General features: G+C 40.3%; 1 protein-coding gene across 4 annotated transcripts; it reads left to right on the top strand.

Moving 5' to 3' along the window:
- The first annotated feature begins 490 nt into the window (after positions 1–490).
- LOC124864596 (E3 ubiquitin-protein ligase SMURF1) lies at positions 491–19,062 on the top strand. 4 transcript variants are annotated; one of them, XM_047359440.1, is made up of 18 exons: positions 491–793; positions 8,836–8,874; positions 8,998–9,106; positions 9,200–9,333; positions 9,428–9,493; positions 9,698–9,773; positions 9,913–10,124; positions 10,215–10,299; positions 11,095–11,241; positions 11,559–11,781; positions 13,729–13,832; positions 14,361–14,475; positions 14,561–14,739; positions 14,865–15,002; positions 15,103–15,223; positions 15,340–15,541; positions 17,317–17,392; positions 17,477–19,062. In XM_047359440.1, the coding sequence occupies exons 1-18, from the start codon at positions 739–741 to the stop codon at positions 17,574–17,576; spliced, it is 2,181 nt and encodes a 726-aa protein (XP_047215396.1). In that variant the 5' UTR covers positions 491–738; the 3' UTR covers positions 17,577–19,062. The 4 variants fall into 4 exon arrangements, with proteins under 4 accessions (XP_047215396.1, XP_047215393.1, XP_047215395.1 ...); XM_047359437.1 differs by having other exon boundaries at positions 17,308–17,392; XM_047359439.1 differs by having other exon boundaries at positions 11,092–11,241.

Genomic DNA, 19,062 nt, shown 5'->3' with positions numbered 1-19,062 from the left:
AGACCAAAAAAGTTTCATAATCTTTATTAAAGAATAAAGTGCAAAACACTATAACAAGGCACACATTTTACAACATCGGATAAAAACCCAATTTAACTTGCATGATGAAAGAAAAACACGAAATTAATAACTGCTTGCTTGGTGGTGATGATGTTCAGCGCAGGCCATAGATGTCATCGATTTAAGTCGTCAGTGATCGCCTGAAAGAAAATTATATAGCTTGTACATAAAAGCGGCACAAACAGCATTAAAAAGGTAGACCACTCCGGTTCAATTTGGAGCAAAATGGGGGGATGGTGACGTCATCGGCCGAAATTAAACCTTATAATATCTCAGAAATTAAAACAGCACAAACGAAAATTTTAACGGCACAAACCTGCACAAACGAAGCACTAACCATTCTGTCTATTTGCATGAATTTTTCAAGTGGGTGGGGTGTCAGCTTCACGCAGCTATCATCACTTTACGGCACAACGCCGGCGCGAGCACGCAGCAGCGAGTACACGACGTCAGCCGCGTACGTGCTTGAGCCTGCCCGAAAATGTTCTCCTGTGTTGTTGAATTTCGAAGGAGCGGGGGACTTTGCGGCGGAATAATACAGTTTTTTTGTTGAGGAATACCAAAACAGACCGCATGTTTCGTAGCTGAAGTCCTTCGCGGTTCCATTTCTTGGCGAAGGCTGTGATTTTTGGGCCTCTCCGAGGGAAAGTTTAAGCGATCCTTTTTTCTCCTGGAGTGATGTCGAATCCCGGGAGTCGGAGAAACGGGTCCAGCATCAAAATCCGACTGACAGGTAAAACCAAATGAGCCAGAGAGAAAACGCTTACAGTGCATCTTTTAACAAGAGCTAAACTATCTTGTACACAAGTTTCCATTGTAATATCCTGATATAATCAAACCAAACAAGTTTCTGCGGGGCTCTTGGTCTGTTCTTTACCCAAACATCCGGTTTTTGTGAGAACAGCAGTTAAAGCCTAGCCTGTTAGCAAAAATGCTACAAAAATCACCGACAGGACAGTCAAGAGGCTGTCTATTGTTGTGTTTTATAGCTCAGACTCGCTTCTGTTTGCCTGTTTACAGGTTATTAGAGACAGCGTCTGCTGAAAGCCTCTTCATAAACTTTATTTACCGCTGACAGTCGCCTATAAGTATTAGCCCGCTGGTGTTAGCATTTAGAAACACTGTAGTTACTGCTGACCGCTAAAGCTGGTTAGCTACATCCATTTTGAGGGGGTTAACCACCAACAGGACCCGTCGCTTTTACCTAATGCGACAAATTAAAAGCATATAAAGCCAATGTTTCTCTGCATCCTCTCTGAAATCGATTTATGTGCAGATATGACATGCTAGCCTAGATAATACCAGTGTGTATCGATTGGCGTTTGGCTGCTGTGCTGTGTCAGCTGCAGTTAGACTCGTTGAACTTATCCCGACCTGGGGAAGTTGGACACCCTTGCTCTCCGGGCTTCACGTACTCAGCCCACCAAAGATATGTTTTCAGTTTCTGGGTCAGGATTTTCCTCGCAGGGATCGTAGGGTGTCTATTTCTCCCACTTCCTTACGTGGATAGAGCATGAACAATGGTTTTCTCTGGAGCTTAATGTAACGCCACTAGGCATCGGGGGGCCTCTATTTAAATGGAAATGACCTTCCTTTTAGTGACTATTTGTATGCTGATGACTTTAAAACGGGACTAACATAACTTGCTTTACTTTGTTTGAGTTGCGAGTGTGTGATGGTAAAGAATGTTCAAGCTAAATCTGGGGAGGTCACCTGTCTAGAAACGTTCCCCATCACCTTTATTTATTTATTGTCGCTTTTTGCTGAACTGGATTTCAAGCAAGTAGAGAAAAAGTCAATGAGCTAAAGCAGGAGTGATCTTTATTTCAGATTTTACTCAACTCTAAAGTGTCTTTAGGTAATCTCTTTAACTGCGCAATGGGCCAGGTTCCTGCCGCCTTTTGTTAATGTGGAAACTATGTTTTTTGGCCTGGTCGCAATCATGACAATTCTGCTGAACTATGATGTAATTACTGGTTAGAGCTACACAGTATCCCTGTGTGCTATGGATACAGCATTCAGTAAGACTAGTTTATTTCATCTGAAGTGAAATGATTGTATGTAAATGATTTATTTGGTGACTCTGGGTCAAATCGCTCCTTCGCCAGTTAGTGCCCTTGTAGTAACACTTTTCTTTCTTTTTTTATTATCATTTTGTACCTGTAAGCCATCTGTTTTCCACAAATATTCTAAAAGTATTACTTATTAGATTTGTCTCTAGCTAGTTGCGTTTTGTTTTTTTTAACTATGGAGATGAATTTGTTTCCCAACCTGTTTCCATTTATTTTAATTCTGATTTCCTGTTTGGGTTTGTTGATGTATGAAATATAACCGAATATAACCCCTGCCCTGATCAAACCAAAATAACTCAACACACACACAACCACATTTTCTTACACTAGACCTTCAGGAGATGCTACTAAAATACGTTTAAAGACTTTTGATCTTAAATTCGTGTTATTTTTTTATTAAAGACATTGGGTGGGAGACATCCTCCTGGCGCTTATGAGTTGACACCTGGTCGATCCAGAATGTCCTGCAGCAAACAGCTCTTTTATTGTACAAAAAACGGTTTGGTATGAACCCAGCAAAACAACAAAGGCTCCTACGCCTGTATTTAGCCAGTTAGATGAGCTTTCACTGCTCTAGATGTCCAAACCTCATATAGATTTAAGTGAGTGAAATGCTAAAGCACACAGTCTTAATGACATTGTAATGAGGTAGATTGCATCTCCTGTAATTGTCTTAATTTGTGATTGTATTTCATTAAAATGTTGCACTGATTGTCCACTATTAGCCAATGTGCACAGACCTCTGTACAATAATAACCAACTCAGGCTTGCTGTAATTTTGAGTATGAAATGCTCATGACTGGGTTGAGATTTTCATGGTATAAATAACTAAGTTGAAATAAAACCCTGTCACGGTGTGCACGAAAAAGTAGATGCAAAACTGTTTATCTTTATCTTGTTGTCATTTCTTTTTTCCAAAATAGACAAAACAACAATTATTTCCGTTGCTGCTAAAATTATATAACAAATGGATTATTACAGTTATAAACATGGTATCTGTAGAGTTTATTTATTGTTATTTTGATTCTGACACATAAGCCAAAATATAAAATAAAGCACTCATTGAATTTAGTGGTGTTTAATGCTGACTGTGTTACTCTAAGCCAGCGATAACTCCTGTCACCCCAACACTTTTCCCTGGCATCTCATTAAAAGAATTTAAACTGTAGTAATGGTAAGGTTTTAGCAGCCTTAATAATATAACTTTTTAAAACGTCGGTATTCCTTAAACCCAGAAATAAATCCACACCTACTTACAACTATGCAAAATGTGGCTAATTGAATTAAATGGTTCATTGAAGCAAAGCATTGTTCTAATCAAGTTATTTCGGGTGCTCTAATTGTTTCGACTTTACTCCATTCAAAGAACTTCAAGAAGATCCAAATAGATCTGATCAGAAAGGAGAGACTCAGATGATTTACAAAAAAAAAAAAAAAAAAAAGCAGAGAAAGTGTGTGTTTCTAAAACACTTTGCTCATTATTTCAACATGGATGCAGAGGTTATTACCCCCCAAGTGTTGCCCGCCCCCTCAGGTATGACTGGAATCCTAATTGGGTGAGGAATGTGCATTGAGCCAATGGGCCGACTATGCTGCTGGCCAGCTCTGTTTAGTCTGACAGACTGAACGATTGTTTGGCCTACATCAGAGAAGCCTGTGTGTCTGTGACAGGGAGTCTGACTCTGGGTCACACTTCAGAGCGCCCTCACAGTGTTTATGCAGGCTTTTATTTAGCTAGGCAAAATGTAGTTGTTGTATTTGATGGGTTCTGTATAATACCCCATCTGTATTGTGATTAAGCCTTAAATTAGTGGTTTCACAAAGATTTTCCCAAAGAGGTCGGCACGAGAACATAAGAGTGTGCAGCATTAACTCCTGGCTGGTTTCCAAACTCCTGCAGCTAGCTCTTAAATAAAGCACAGACGGCCAATGGAGACAGCAAACATGCTGTTTTCCTCATGTTCTAGTCAACAATAAAATTTCCGTAAATATCTCAAAATGATTGACCAATATCAAAAACACATGTTGCACCATTAGAATCCAAAACAAAAGTAAATAGTTAACTTCCTGTAGAAATGTCTGACTCAAAGGTCCAGCTAGTTTCTCTCAATTCGACAAAATGAGAGTGCAAACGTGATGATTCAAAACGTTTTTATTTCCCTTCTTTTGTTTTATATTATTGAAAAAGGCTTTATATAACTACAATATAGTGTACACAGGACAGCAATTTAGGTGTGCATGGTCAAAACTGAGGAATGAACCAGTCAGTCAGTCAGTCATTTTCTACCGCTTAGGAATGAACCATTTCCAGGAAATAAAGCCATCTTAGCCTAGGCTGCGTTCAAACTTGTTAATCACTAACTGTTAGGTGGGTGCTGTTGTCAGACAACAAACCATTCATGCTGCAAATGGCCAACATTTTCAGTTGTTTGTTACTGTTATTATCTGAGCTGGTATTTGGAGCCTGGAATTACCAGCATTACTTCCTTTGGTTGTGCATCTCTGAATGAATTAGGAATTTCACTGTAGACTTCCTGATTTCATGTAGCCGTCACATGATCAAGATCTCCAGTCAGGAGCTTCTAGACATGCTGTCAGCACTATAGAGTTACTGATCCCCACATGAGCCTAAACCATGCCCGATAATGCACTCATTACAAACTGGACTGCTAAAGCTGGTTTAGATGAGGTTATATTATAGTGTTGTTGCAGGTTATTGAATATCTTTACACAGTACCGCTGCGTTTTAGATTGCATCTTTAAGACCTCTCTGTCAAATAATTTAGATGAATAATAATGTTAAGTACTAAATTAATAAGACATACAAAATGCAAGGGAGTTAGGTGAAAAATTAGGACCGGTTCTGATGAAAGGAGAAGGAATGTGGCAAACTATGGAGCCAACAGCAGGGGACGGTTATTTTCTCTCTATTGCCAATAAATAAATAGATAAACAACCATGATCTCACCAGAAACTATTATAATTTTGCCATAATATTATAGCTGTAGTGAGACATTACTTGCAGTTGTAATTCTGCACAATTCTGCACTTTTTATACAAGTGTGGAGGTGCACTGTGAAATCATTGGGTGACTGGAATCTGACAGTTTCCAACTTTATGATCAGCCTAAACTTCAGTAAGAAACTCGAAAGTCCTATTTTTTTCTCATTAGTGAATGCATCATACCTAACAGATCAAGGTAACAACACTCTTTGTTGTAAAGGTTCTTACTGACGACCAAGACTTAAAGTTGGCTATTTTCAGTAAGTTGTTAAAAATGAAGTCAGAGGAAGCATAAAGGGGTCTGTAAAGGGCATGTTAATACAGGTAGCTGTTCAACAGCTGCCTGTATCAAATATAAATACGACGTGGAATGAGTCGGAAAAAAATATATAATAAAAATAAAATCGGTTATCAGCCTTAACAGCAATATAAATATTGGAGATCAATATCAGCCTGATTTTTCACATCGATGCATCCCTGGTTTTATATTATTGTTGTTGAACATAAGTCAGAATCATCTCAAACATCTGGCTAAAGCTAACTTACTTTGCATTAGATGCTAGGCTGCTGAAATCAGAGGACTACTGCTGTTGTTTTCTTTTGCATGAAGGACAAAAACATCTTCAAACAGTTTTCCTGTCACTGTTATAAGAACAAGTATACAAATTTAAAAACTGGTTATCCAAGGCAGTTGAAATGTCTCAGTTTTGACTGTCCAGGTGTTCTAACTTCATTTTAGAACAGAAATACCATCGGCACGGTTCTTTTCTGTTGATTATTTTACGTGCTAGGACATTTTCTGCTGCATATTAGCAGAGGGTTTCTTGAGTTGTGTTCAAACAGCGAGAGAGTGACAGGAAGAAGGCTGAAGAGTGAAAGGAGGATTAAAGAAAAATACCTTAAAACTGTGGTGTGCAAACTTTACACCGCACGAGCCGTAATAAAAACTAATGGGTATGCTTTATATACATTTGTAGAAAATTGACGTCTTACCATGAGTCTAGAAGCATTTGTTTTTGCTTTCGAGTAAAATCTGTAAATTACCATTAAATAAACAAAACAAAAACAAAAAACAATACATGAGTGATGAGACTTGTTGTACCAAACATGAAGAAGATTCTGGTTTGTCCTTGAATGTCTCGGTTTAAAAATACATTTAAAATTGTTCTCCATCTGCACCAACTGCTTGTGCTGGTGGCCCAAAACTGGACCGTTCATAAATTGTGGTAATGAGCCTCACATCATCATGTTAGGGGGAGGCCCTCACTGTGGACAACACTGTCTTAAAGGGGAACCAAAGTGCGTGATCGTAGGAAGGAATAAAAATGTGTAGGATGTGTAAAATACGCAATGATATTCAAAATGGAGAGTTTGCAATAAAGACATCAATACTGTGACACTTTTTCTTTACTGAATATTTTATTTAGCGTTGCCTGAAGTTGTTTGGAAGACAAAACCTTGGTTCACGTGTTCACACATTTTTCTTTTATTAATATAATTTACACCACCACAAAGGAAAGGAACGGGCTTATTAATATGCTTCACATGCAAGTGAATGCCTGCTCCATCATCTCATAATAGTTCCAGCACACAGTAAACATTAGTTGGTTTATTAAAGAACACGAAATGCAAATGTCATATTTGTGCCTTAGTTACATTTCTGTTGTTTTAGGAAGGGAAACTCTAAAAAAGGATGTTGGAAGTAACAGCTATCATTATTAGAATAGAGCAATGCTGTATTTCTGATGCATGTCATGAACATTGTGTGTACATATATTATGCCTTTATTTGTTATTAAAAGGTGTTTGTTCTGTCCTGGCGGGGGTCTCGATGGCTAATTGTATTAGAAACTGACATTAAGACCTCACAACCCGGTACTGAACAATCTCCTTCTTCATCTGCTCCCAGACCTGTTTTCTCTGCTCCTTACTCTAACTTTAAAGCCAATAATGCCAGGAAGTAAACTGGCAGTGGGGAAATTGGGCACCGGCTGAATTGTCTATGTCCTGGCCATCCGTTACCTTGGCAGCATGGGAAATGTCCTGAGACGCTGTGAAGGGGCCCATCACACATTCAGCACCACTGAGGAGGTGGTCAAGAAGCGCATAAAAGCAGGGTGTGAATCTTCTGTTTCTGGGGAGGGAGCGGAAGATTAGAAGTGCAGCTAGCCCAGCGTGACAGAGGAAGAAGGGTCTTCCTGTACGGTCTGAATAAAAGAAAGGTCAGAGATCACACTCTCAGTTCTTTTCCCCTCTCTCTCCTTCATGGCGTCTGCCGAAAAGATGAGATTTCTGTGTGGAATGCGTGAGTCAGATGGGGGAGCTTTGAAAGAGGTTGACTGGGGAACAGGGAAGGATATCCTGTAAGCATTCTCCATGGGTTGATCACAGGAAGTAGGACCCGGCTGAGCCAGACATATGCTCGCCACCAGTCACCACATCCTAAACCACCGACTCCCTTACTCACTGCCTGGATGGCTGACTGGGGGGAAAAAGCTTGGCGGGTTTTAAATCAGCCTGAGAGGATGGTTTCAGGGATCAGTCCTATTAATCAGTAACAGACACAAGCAGCCGGCTTCATTCACTGATCTTAGCTTGGATACCATCCCCAGTCAGGGGTAATAGTAGTGTCTCAGAATTTAAAAGAAAATCATGTGGTTGGTTTTATTTAGAACAGAATTCTTTTCAATTAAATCCAACTTACTGTTTATTAAAGTTGCATAACTATGATATAATGTTATATGTTAAACCTTTTGTCGTTTTGCTCTTTATAGAATAGCATAAATATTTTAGGCTGATATAGGCTGATATAAGTTAATTAGCAGGGCCATCTGCTCCAGTACCCAGCCTGCAGTTAGAACTGTTAGCAGACTGTAGATTAAAGCAGTGTCACTTTAATAAAAGTGAGGGAAGGTGCTCCTTTGTTTACACACCATGGCTCTCTGTTTTTGTGACCAGAACTATTTTTAAATAAGTGGTCATCTTTCAGCCACCTGACCAGCAATGTGCAGCATTATGTTAAAGCTTTGGTGTAGCTTGTCCAATTATTTCAGTTAGAATAGAATATTGTTATCTATAACATTTTTTTCATTATTTTGATTATGATTTACATATTTGTAAGTAAAACTATAGACTGACGTTTTCTCTAGCATCCTATTAAAAGGAGTTTAAACCTTTGGAACGTTATTATGTTTCATTTGAACTCTTTGTTAACTGCAAACTAGAAGCAGGTTTGTAAACATATTTTGATGATTATAACATACTGTATGTTAGTGGAGTAGGAAGTGTAATACAGCAGCCAATAACAGAGAAGATCAACTTCTACCTACCTAATAGGTTAGCACACAGCTAAAAATGGCTGTAGTTGAGTAGTGTTTTCTACACCTAAGCCAAATTAAAGTGACGCTGTCATCCTCGCACTCCATAAACAACACATGCTTGCCTTCAGTCTGACAAAGTTCTGATCAGTTCGAGCTGTTCTGGTTGCAGCGGGCAGCCTCGTCTCAGCAGTAGCATTTATTTCCCTGCTCACGCAGTTCTTAGCTCATCACTATTCTCTGGCATTCATATTTTATCTTCGACTACATTCGTCCTCCTCAGAGTGTTTATTATGCACCAGAATTTATTAAAGCTGCCTACACACTAAGATTAGCCTCTTGTTTATGCGTTGTTCATTGTTTTTTGTTTTTTTTCTTTTGCAGTATTATGTGCCAAGAACCTAGCCAAGAAAGACTTCTTTCGTAAGTATTGTTGCATTTTCCATAGATCTACTGTTAATTATGATTCATGCACACAGAGCTGTGTTTTTGTGCTTGTGGGAGCATCTCTGTTTACTGAAATGTGTTCAAACGTTGTGCGTACAGGCCTACCGGATCCTTTTGCTAAGGTGGTGGTAGACGGATCGGGTCAATGCCACTCCACAGACACAGTAAAGAGCACACTGGACCCCAAGTGGAATCAGCACTATGACCTGTAAGCCTGTAATCCCTTATGCCTGAATTTCAGGCTGTGTTAGAAGACACAGAGTGTATCTAAAGACATCTAATGGGTTCCCTGTTTTTGCAGCTACATTGGAAAGACTGACTCAATCACCATCAGCATATGGAACCACAAGAAGATCCATAAACGTCAGGGAGCAGGTTTTTTGGGCTGCATACGACTGCTTTCCAATGCCATCAGCAGGCTAAAAGACACAGGATGTAATTTAGATTCTTTTTTTAAATCCAGTTCAGCCTTTTAATTTTAATTAATTATGTTTTTATCTGATGTGTGATTTTGTACTTTCTCCTCCAGACCAGCGTCTAGATCTATGCAAGCTGAACCCCTCTGACAGTGATGCAGTAAGGGGGCAGATTGTAGGTAAGGATGAACACACTGATAACCTATCTCTGTCACCCCTTGGTGTTTTTCTTTGCAAATTCTCAGCTGCAGGAATGTTGTGTGGGTCGGTACCAAACTTTTTTATTCATATGTTTTTTGTTTCTTTGGTATGAAAGGTACAGTTTGATTGTTTCTGTCCTGCCACTTAGGGAGTTTTTCAGCTGTTATTTATCTTGTTTGTAGTGAGCTTACAGACGCGGGACCGCATTGGTAGCGGTGGTCCTGTAGTGGACTGCAGAGGACTGTTGGAAAACGATGGGTGAGCGCGCCTCCAGTTCTTCATGATATAACGCGCTAACTTAAAGTACATCTTTTTGTCTGTGTGGTAACAGTTCAATCTGACTTCAGAGCTTTGAGTAAAACTACTCTGTTTGTATTTTACGGCTTCACATACTTAGGCCTGTTTTTGAGGGGTGTTTCAGTGAAGAGCCGCTGCCATACTCCGACCCCACCGGCGCTGCGGGGGGCGGGAACTGCCGGTTGGACTCACCAGGTCAGGAGAACCGCCTGCAGACTCAGCGAATCAGGGGGCAGGACTCCAGAGGTCATGGCCACACCCCTCAGAACAGGCCTCATGGGCATCAGCCGCCTGATTTGCCAGAGGGTTATGGTCAGTTATGGAAAAAATATAATCACCCGTTTAAATCAAATATGGAACATTTAAAAAGTTCATGAATGACATGTTTTGTTATTGTAACAGAACAACGAACAACTGTGCAAGGCCAGGTGTACTTCCTCCACACACAGACAGGAGTCAGCACCTGGCACGACCCTCGGATACCACGGTAAGATTACCTACCACCGCGATTGAATCCAAACACAACTGGAACATACAAAAGATCTGACAAATGTAGCATTTAACCAAAACCGTTTCTGTGCTGCTATTATGTTTAATTGTGTTTAATAAAAATCAGCTTTTCTGTTTGAAAGAATGGGTTGTTAAACATTAAATGGATAAAAAGGCTGAATTTAGTCTTGGCTTTGTTTTATTTCATTGCTTTCAGCTCAGTTAACGGGGAAAAACCCTGCAACTTTAATCAGGGTTTCCAAGCAGCACTGAAGTCTGAATGAGTATAGAAAAAAAAAACCTGAGCATAAAATGTATTCCTTATTCAGTTAGAAAAAAGGTAAAGATCTGAATTTCTAAAAATAACTAATTTTTCTTGTTGTTTTATATTTAAATGGTGTCCTTCATCTTTGATTTTCATCTCGACTTGAGTTTTTATCAAAGTCAGAGACTGTTTTGATTTTAAAGTTTCTGACTGATAGCCCATAAATAAAGGCTCACTCAATATTAAACAAGGGACCGTTTCACTACTTTTTAGGCCTCTGGGCCCTGTTAGATCCCGGGTAAATCTGGTCTGGTTTAAATACCAAGCAAAACTGGTAAAATCTTCCATATTTACAACAGATTAAAGGCAGCGAAGATACCAAACTGCACATTTAAAGAATCTGGGTCCTGCAGATACAAATTCACTACTAGGTGAATGTTTCTGTTCAAATGTCTTGAATGTTATAAAACCTGATGGAAAAAAACTTCGAGTCAGAAAAGGAAACCTGTGTCTCTGCTTCTGGAGTAGGGATCTGGCCAGTGTGAGCTGCGAGGAACTCGGTCCGCTGCCGGTGGGTTGGGAGGTCCGAAGCACTGTGTCCGGCCGCATCTACTTTGTGGACCACAACAACCGAACCACGCAGTTTACAGACCCACGTCTACACAACATCATCAGGTGTGTGATCTGGAAATACTCCTGTTTTTTCCAAACTGTATCCTGAGCCAACCTCAGGGTGGCATCTACAACAGGTCCTTATTAAGTGGATTTAAGTCCGATTTCGACATAATCTATTCTGGCACTGGTGTACAGCTAAAACCAGTCTGGATCTGAAGGTGACCTACTAACACTCATCAGTTCTGTTAGCACTGCTGAGAGATGTGGTTTACCGAAACGTTGGCTTACAGGAGTTTTAGCTGCACGGCGTCTAATCCTGACTGTCTCTCATGGCCTTCTGCCATCTCACCGAGCTCCTGCTTCTTCCCACCTTCCAGCCACCAATCCCAAGTGAAGGAAACGCCCCAGGCCCCACCGATGGATGTTGGGGTTGATGAGGGGGGAGGCGGAGGGGTGAGCGGCGGAGGAGACGGAGATGTAGCGGTGCGCTACGAGCGAGACCTGGTGCATAAGTTGAAGCTGCTCCGCCACGAGCTGTCGCTGCAGCAGCCTCAAGCAGGACACTGTCGCATCGAGGTGTCTCGCGAAGAGATCTTTGAGGTAAGCAAGTTTAACGTTCCAACAGGAATACATACTTAGCAGATAAATATATATTAAAAACAGCTTGCATTTGGACACATTCTTCAGTAAAATACATTAAAAAGTGCAAATCTATATGTTTCTAACACCTTTTTGCCATTAAAGTTGAAATAAAGTATTTTTAACCTCCTCTCATAAAGTAAAACTGATTTATTCTCGCCAGATGAATCAGTCTCTTCTAAACAGTGAAAATTAAGCCACAGTAGAAAGATTATTCAACTTTATGGTCGACAGTGTATAGTGGATAGAACATGCAGCAGTACCATTCATAGAGATCATCCTGTTAAAAGGAGCCTTTTTTAAAGTGAAGCACATATAATGTAAACTCAGTTATGAGCGCCGTGTTTAAAACAGAGCACTAGGACGCAGTAAAAACTCGTGCTTCAACAGTGATAAAATGTCAGATTAGCAGCAGAACAACAATCTGTTTCCGATCTTCCTGAAGTTTCTTTTGAAATCTCCCATCACAGAGTTTAAACTAAGGTGGAGTTAATGTATCTCACTCACAGTGTTTTGTTTAACTCAGCTGATTAGGATTGTGAAGCGTTCACAAGCACCGCTTGTTGTTTAAAACCGTTTCAATAGACCACAAGTGGTGAGATTAGGGCATCTGTTTGCAGGGGTACTGGGATAAATACTTTTATTTATGTGATAAAATTGTTTCTGTGCAAGGAAGTTTAAAAAAACGAACTGGATGAGACATTGAAAACGGTGTGGCTCTGATTTGGCTTTAAGGTTCGAAAGTAAAACAGTTCTTTTCTAAACCATTTAAAAACTGGCTCCAGTAACAGCCCTGGCTAAGAACTGGAACCTCTGTGGTGAAAAAGCCCAATAGGTTCATATTTTGCTGTAATTACAGATGCAAGTCTTTTAGGATATGTCTTTACCAGCTTTGCACATCTAGAAAGTCTTCTTTACAAAATGTCTCAAACTCAGGAAGATTAGATGGACTGCTTCTCTGTGCATTAATCCTCAAATCTTGCCATAGATTCTTAGTTGAATTTAAATCTGGCCTTTGACTTGACCACTCTAGCATGACTATGCTTTGATCTAAACCATTCTATCGTAGCTCTCTGACTGTATGTTTAGGGTCCTTTTCGTGTTGGAAAGTGAACCTCCGCCCCAGTCTCAGGTCTTTTGCAGCCTCTAACAGATCATCTTCCAGGATTGCTCCGTGTTCAGGTCTATCCATCATCCTATCAATCTGACCAGCTTCCATGTGACTGCTCAAGAAAAGCATCCCCAGATCATGATGCTTCCACCTCCATGTTTCACAGTGGGAACGGGGTGTTCATGGTGATGTGCACTGTTAGTTTTCCACACAAAGTTCGGTCTTGATTTCACCTCACAAGATCTCCTTCTTTAACAGGTTTGCTGTGTCCTCTTGTGGCAAACTCCAAACTGGACTTCTTCTGGCTTTCTTGTTGCCATTCTTAGACGTTTGAGGAGTGCACAACCAATACTTGTCCTGTCGATGGATTCTCCCACCTGACCTGTGGATCTCTGCACCTCCTCCAGAGTTACCATGGGCATATTTGCTGCTCACTCCTTGGCAGCTTGTCAGTTTAGGCGGACAGAGATGTTTAAATAGGTTTGCAAGTGTGCCATAATTGTTGCAGAGTTCAGATTGCTCAGAGCTCTGTGAGATGTTCAAAGCTTTGGATATTGTTTTATAACTTAATTCTCTGTGCTCTCCCTGACCTGTCTTCATGATGCTGTTCATTCTCTCATGTTCTCTGACAAGCTTCACAGAACAGCTGGATAAATACGAAGGTTAAATGATGCCCAAGTGAACTCTGGGTACTATTAAGGGACTTTTAAAGACCGTGCAACAGTTGGATGTTGTGTATCGGTTGTATTATTTATTCAGGTTTGTGTGTGATGTACGTCTGTATGCTGTGTTCACAGGAGTCGTATCGACAGATCATGAAGATGAGGCCGAAGGACCTGAAGAAACGGCTGATGGTGAAGTTCAGAGGAGAGGAGGGCCTTGATTACGGAGGAGTGGCCAGGTGATTATTTTTTTATACTTTTTTTAAAATTTATTTTCCTCAGTGACATGCCTCAGCTCAGCAAACAGAGAGAATCAGACATTGGCTCTTCATCTTCTATAATCTCCATCCTGATGTCATATTTTATTAAAAAAGACCGCTCTGAAGTAAAATTAGTTTGGGTGAAATGATAAGAATGTGAACCCAGTGTTCAACTTTCTTACAGAAGTACCAATCATAACTTTTCAGGTTATATAGTGTGTAAAAGAAGCAGCAGATCCTTCCAGTTCGCAAATTACTAATTAAATGTGTGTGTGAAAAAATGTATGTCCCCATTGTAGCTTTGAATAGAATAGAATAAAATGTTCCTTCATTTGTCTTCGTTTGTGGAAATTTCAGTGTAACAGCAACAAATGGACAGTAGATGTAGATACACCCATATAAAGACTAAGCAATAATAACTGGTTTTGTTGTATCTTTAAATCATTTATCATGTTATGAATGTTGATTTTACTGCAGTCATTTAATACTGCTTAACATTGTCTTCAGGGAGTGGCTGTATCTGCTGTGTCATGAAATGTTGAACCCCTACTACGGGCTCTTCCAGTATTCCACCGACAACATCTATACACTACAGATCAACCCCGATTCCTCCATCAACCCTGTGAGTTTACGCCACTAACAGCCGCTTTATGTCGGTGGTAATAATTGGATCCAGAACTTGTGTCGTCTCTGTCTCTCTTTCTTAGGACCACTTGTCCTATTTTCACTTTGTGGGCCGTGTGATGGGCCTGGCGGTTTTCCACAGTCACTACATCAACGGCAGCTTCACGCTGCCCTTCTACAAGCAGCTGCTTGGAAAACCCATCCAGCTCAATGACCTGGAGACCACGGACCCTGAGTTGCACAAGAGCCTTGTCTGGATATTGTGAGAACATTGCACTCTGCACAAAGATCAGCTCAGTCTAACATTAGAGAGCCTTTAAGTTACTTCCTTTATTTTACTCTATATTTTACAGTCCAGTGTTTCTCTTTTTATTGTTGTTCGTGCAGAGACAATGACATCACTTCAGTCCTGGATCACACATTTTGTGTGGAGCACAATGCCTTTGGGAAGTTCTCCCAACATGAACTCAAACCTAACGGCAGAAATATTCCCGTCACAGAGGAGAACAAGAAGGAATATGTTAGGTGAGAACAGATTTGGTTCTTCTTAAGTTGTTGATGCTTAGGAATGCTTTCCGGTGTGGTGTGCTATACTTATTTTGCTCCTGTTAACGGTGTGTTACAGACTTTATGTGAACTGGAGGTTCATGCGTGGGATCGAAGCCCAGTTTTTGGCTCTTCAAAAAGGATTCAGTGAGTTGATCCCACAGCACCTCCTCAAACCGTTTGACCACAAAGAACTTGAGGTACATATCTCTGAACAATAAACCATTATTTGAGCCAAACAAACTTATGTTTGCATTGGATCATCATTTCTTCATCGGGCTCGGCACATGAAACCCTGTTCTTTCGATCTCTGCAGTTAATAATCGGTGGACTCGGAAAGATAGACCTGGCAGACTGGAAGGCCAACACCCGCCTGAAACACTGCACCGGTGAGAGCAATGTGGTGCGGTGGTTCTGGCAAGCCGTGGAGGCCTTCAGCGAAGAGAGGAGAGGGCGCCTCCTGCAGTTTGTCACTGGCTCCACTCGAGTTCCCCTGCAGGGGTTTAAAGCGCTGCAGGGTGGGTCATGGACTGGTTCAGAGCCTCCACACATCATCAGCACACACCTTTCATCACTTGTGTTTAATATTAACATCTGATCATTTATTGCCAATAAGTAATAATAATGTAGTTTTGATTCATACAGCACTTTGTTTATATAAGGAAAACACAAACAGGTGACTAGCATATAAACCCTGAAATACACATAGAGTTTAGAAGCAGCTTCAGAGGTTCTGAGAAATGGACCCATAGTTGATTAATTGCACAGCTTAACACTTACTTACAGGTGAAACGTAGCTGGTAGTTAGGTTTTATTAAATGGGAAAAGTTGGTTGGAAACAAGATATGTAGTGCCTTTAAAAAGTATTCACACCCCTTGAGCTTCTTCACATTTTTGCCAAGTTACAGACATCATGTATTTTATTGGGGCTTTATCTGATGAAACGACAAGCCACACATAATGGTGATATAAAAGCCAATGATACTTGGTTTTTAACATGTTTTACGAATAAAAGTCTGAAATCCAGTGCAACTAATTGACCTTCAGAAGTTACTAAATAAAGTTTACCTGTATGTAATTTAAGCTCGGCATAAATCCAGCTGGTTTGTGAAGGCCTGAGAGGTTTAATGAAGAACAAACAAACTGCATCATGGAGACCAAGGAACACCTCAGACAGGTCGTGGAGAGGGTTATGGAGATGTTTATAAGGAGCTCTGGGCTTTATGCCCTACTGTCTTGAACTGTGTGCAATGATCATGTGACCAAGCCATGTAGACAAGAGATTACCAATATTACAGCAACTACTAGAAAAATTGTATAACAAGCATAAAAGGTAACAAAAGTATATACCCACAAAATATAGAGTAAAGCCCCCCTCACCACTGACGAGATAAAAAAGTCATCATCAGGTGGGGACTATGCAGAATAACAGTGTAGCTTTTACTGAATCTAAATGTGCTCCACAGTAGACAGAGACAGGACATTTACAGAAAGCCAAGGCTTCACTTCACCTGGAACGCATAATCCCAACTGTGAAACATGGTGGTGGCAGCACCATACTGTGGGGATGCTTTTGTTTACCCTGGACAGAGAAGTTGGTCAGAGTTGATGGGGGAGATGACTAGATATGGTACAGTCCTGGAAAACCTGTTAGAGGCTGCAAAATACTTTAGACTGGGGCAGAGGTTCACCTTCCAGCAGGACAACAACCCTCAACATGCAGCGGGAGCTACAGTAGAATGGTATATTCATGTGTTAGAATGGCCCAGTCAAAGTCTAGACTTAAATCCAATTTATAATCTGCAGCAAAACTCTGTGAAAGAGACTTAAAAATAAATGGAATAATAACAATAATAAAACATTGGGCTCCCAGATGCTCTCCATCCAATCTCACTGAGACTGAGCTACGTTGCAGAGAACAATGGACAGAAGTGTTAGCTGGTTAAGAAATCCTCCAGAAGACTTGCAGCTTTAACTGCAGTGAAAGGTTTTCTACAAAGTACCGACACAGGAAGGCTGAATAGAAATACACACACAATACTTCACACATTTTTATTTGTAAAACATTTTGAAAACCATATAACATTTTCAGTCCACTTTCCAATCAGGTGCTACTTTGTGTTGGTCTTCCACATAAAACATGTTGAAGTTGGACTAAGCACTGTGTTTTTATACTGGGACAGACAACTGGACATCTGTGGACGTTTTTTTTTTCTGTTTTTAAAATGACAGGCAATCTGTTTCCCATTGTAGAGCAGTGATAACTAGAATGTATGTGTGTAAGGCTCTACAGGTTCTGCAGGACCGAGGCTCTTCACCATCCACTTGATAGACGCCAACACAGAGAACCTACCGAAAGCTCACACGTGGTAAGGAGATACAAATACCCCCTGGTTTATTTTACAACTACACTCTGACAAAGTTGGTCACTAATAAATCGTTTCTGTCTCCAGCTTTAACAGGATAGACATCCCTCCCTATGAGTCTTATGAGAAACTTTACGAGAAACTGCTGACCGCTGTGGAGGAGACCTGCGGCTTTGCCGTGGAGTGATGAATCCACCACAAGGACAAGATACACACAGTCACACTTGCTTGCACTTGCACACCAACTATATGACATTTTACATATATGCACACACACACAAACTGAACTTCAAGTATACTCCGAGTATACAGAACAGCCAAGCATTACAGTAATACACCGTCTCTTGCCACCTCTGCACCGCCGAACCGCCTGCGGTCAAACGAGGAAGCACAGCAGGAGGAAGGAGGGGGGGCAAACAAAAGAGCATTTTAAAAATTTTTCAAATATTTTCAAGAAGCATTTTTATCCTTCAGTTTTAACAAGCTATGATGTCACTCTTGAAAATGTGTAACCACGGCAAATTCGACTCGAGTCGTGCTCAAGTCTTCGGGCACAATCAGCCAATTGCTTACGAGCCTGCAGACGTTGAATCCAGGTGTGGAGAACAAGGTGGGGAGCGATTGTTTTTCTCAGTAACAAGCCGATTGATCGACTAGTATTCATGCTTCATGTTTAACCACTGTTGCGTGTCTTTGTGTCTCGGTCTGCATGTGAGAGAGAGTGGGATTTTTGTATGCGTGTTGTGTGTGTGTATGCATGTGTGTCAAGCATGGCACTCAGTTACGCTGTAAAGATGATCAAATGAGCCTGGTTCTTCATTTGACAACTTTTGTCTCTTACTTTTGTACCTGCGACCACTCTGATCCTCTCTGATGTTTTATTATTTATTACTAAATGATTACTGACCAAGCTGCTATATGCTCTGCAATGAGCCCTCACTAATTTCTTAATCGCAGCTCAAACCTACTGGAGCTGAAGGGTCAATTCTCATGCAATTCAAGTCATCCACAAAGTGGATTTTACTGAGTTTTGTTACTTTTAACATTCATGTTACTGTGGAGAAAAACTCTTGTCGGTGTGTGAAAAGTGTTGGTGTTTTAAAACACCAAGTTACATTTGCTGAAGTGTAAAGAAGTTGCTATTTCCAGCCGTAAATTGAGAAATAAAACTAATCTGAACTTGCTAATATATCCAAAAGTAAATCCAGGATGTTTTTGCTTATTATTAATGAAAATGAGCCTCAAGATGCAAAGCAGAAGAAGAAGCCACTTAATTTGTAACGACTGTGTTTAAAAAAAAAAATCCCTCAAAGCTTTTCCTACGTGTTTTATCGCCCATTTTGCCATAAACATGATTTTCTCCCTGTAGCCCGAATGTTAGGAAAACTATTCATCATCTTTAAGACCACAATGAATGAATCGCTTTTCAACCATTAAAGCTCCATAGAAGAGAATAAAATCAAACTGTATTGAGCAAGAAACATGTGGGGGAGGGGGGAGTTCTGTTGTAGATTGAAGACTGTTAAGCAGTATTATTTCAATCTGCGTTTTCTATGGTCTAATTTCACTGTGTAATGGATGCAAAAGTATTGTAACTTACAATGTACTAAACATTTATGAAAAAAAACAATGTAAATAAGATTATATTAAAAGAAATTAAATTGAAAATACAA

Source organism: Girardinichthys multiradiatus, chromosome Y (assembly GCF_021462225.1).
Source record: "Girardinichthys multiradiatus isolate DD_20200921_A chromosome Y, DD_fGirMul_XY1, whole genome shotgun sequence".
NCBI classification, from domain to species: domain Eukaryota; kingdom Metazoa; phylum Chordata; class Actinopteri; order Cyprinodontiformes; family Goodeidae; genus Girardinichthys; species Girardinichthys multiradiatus.
Note: the sequence above shows the minus strand (reverse complement) of the source record. Positions and strands in the feature narration are given on the sequence as shown.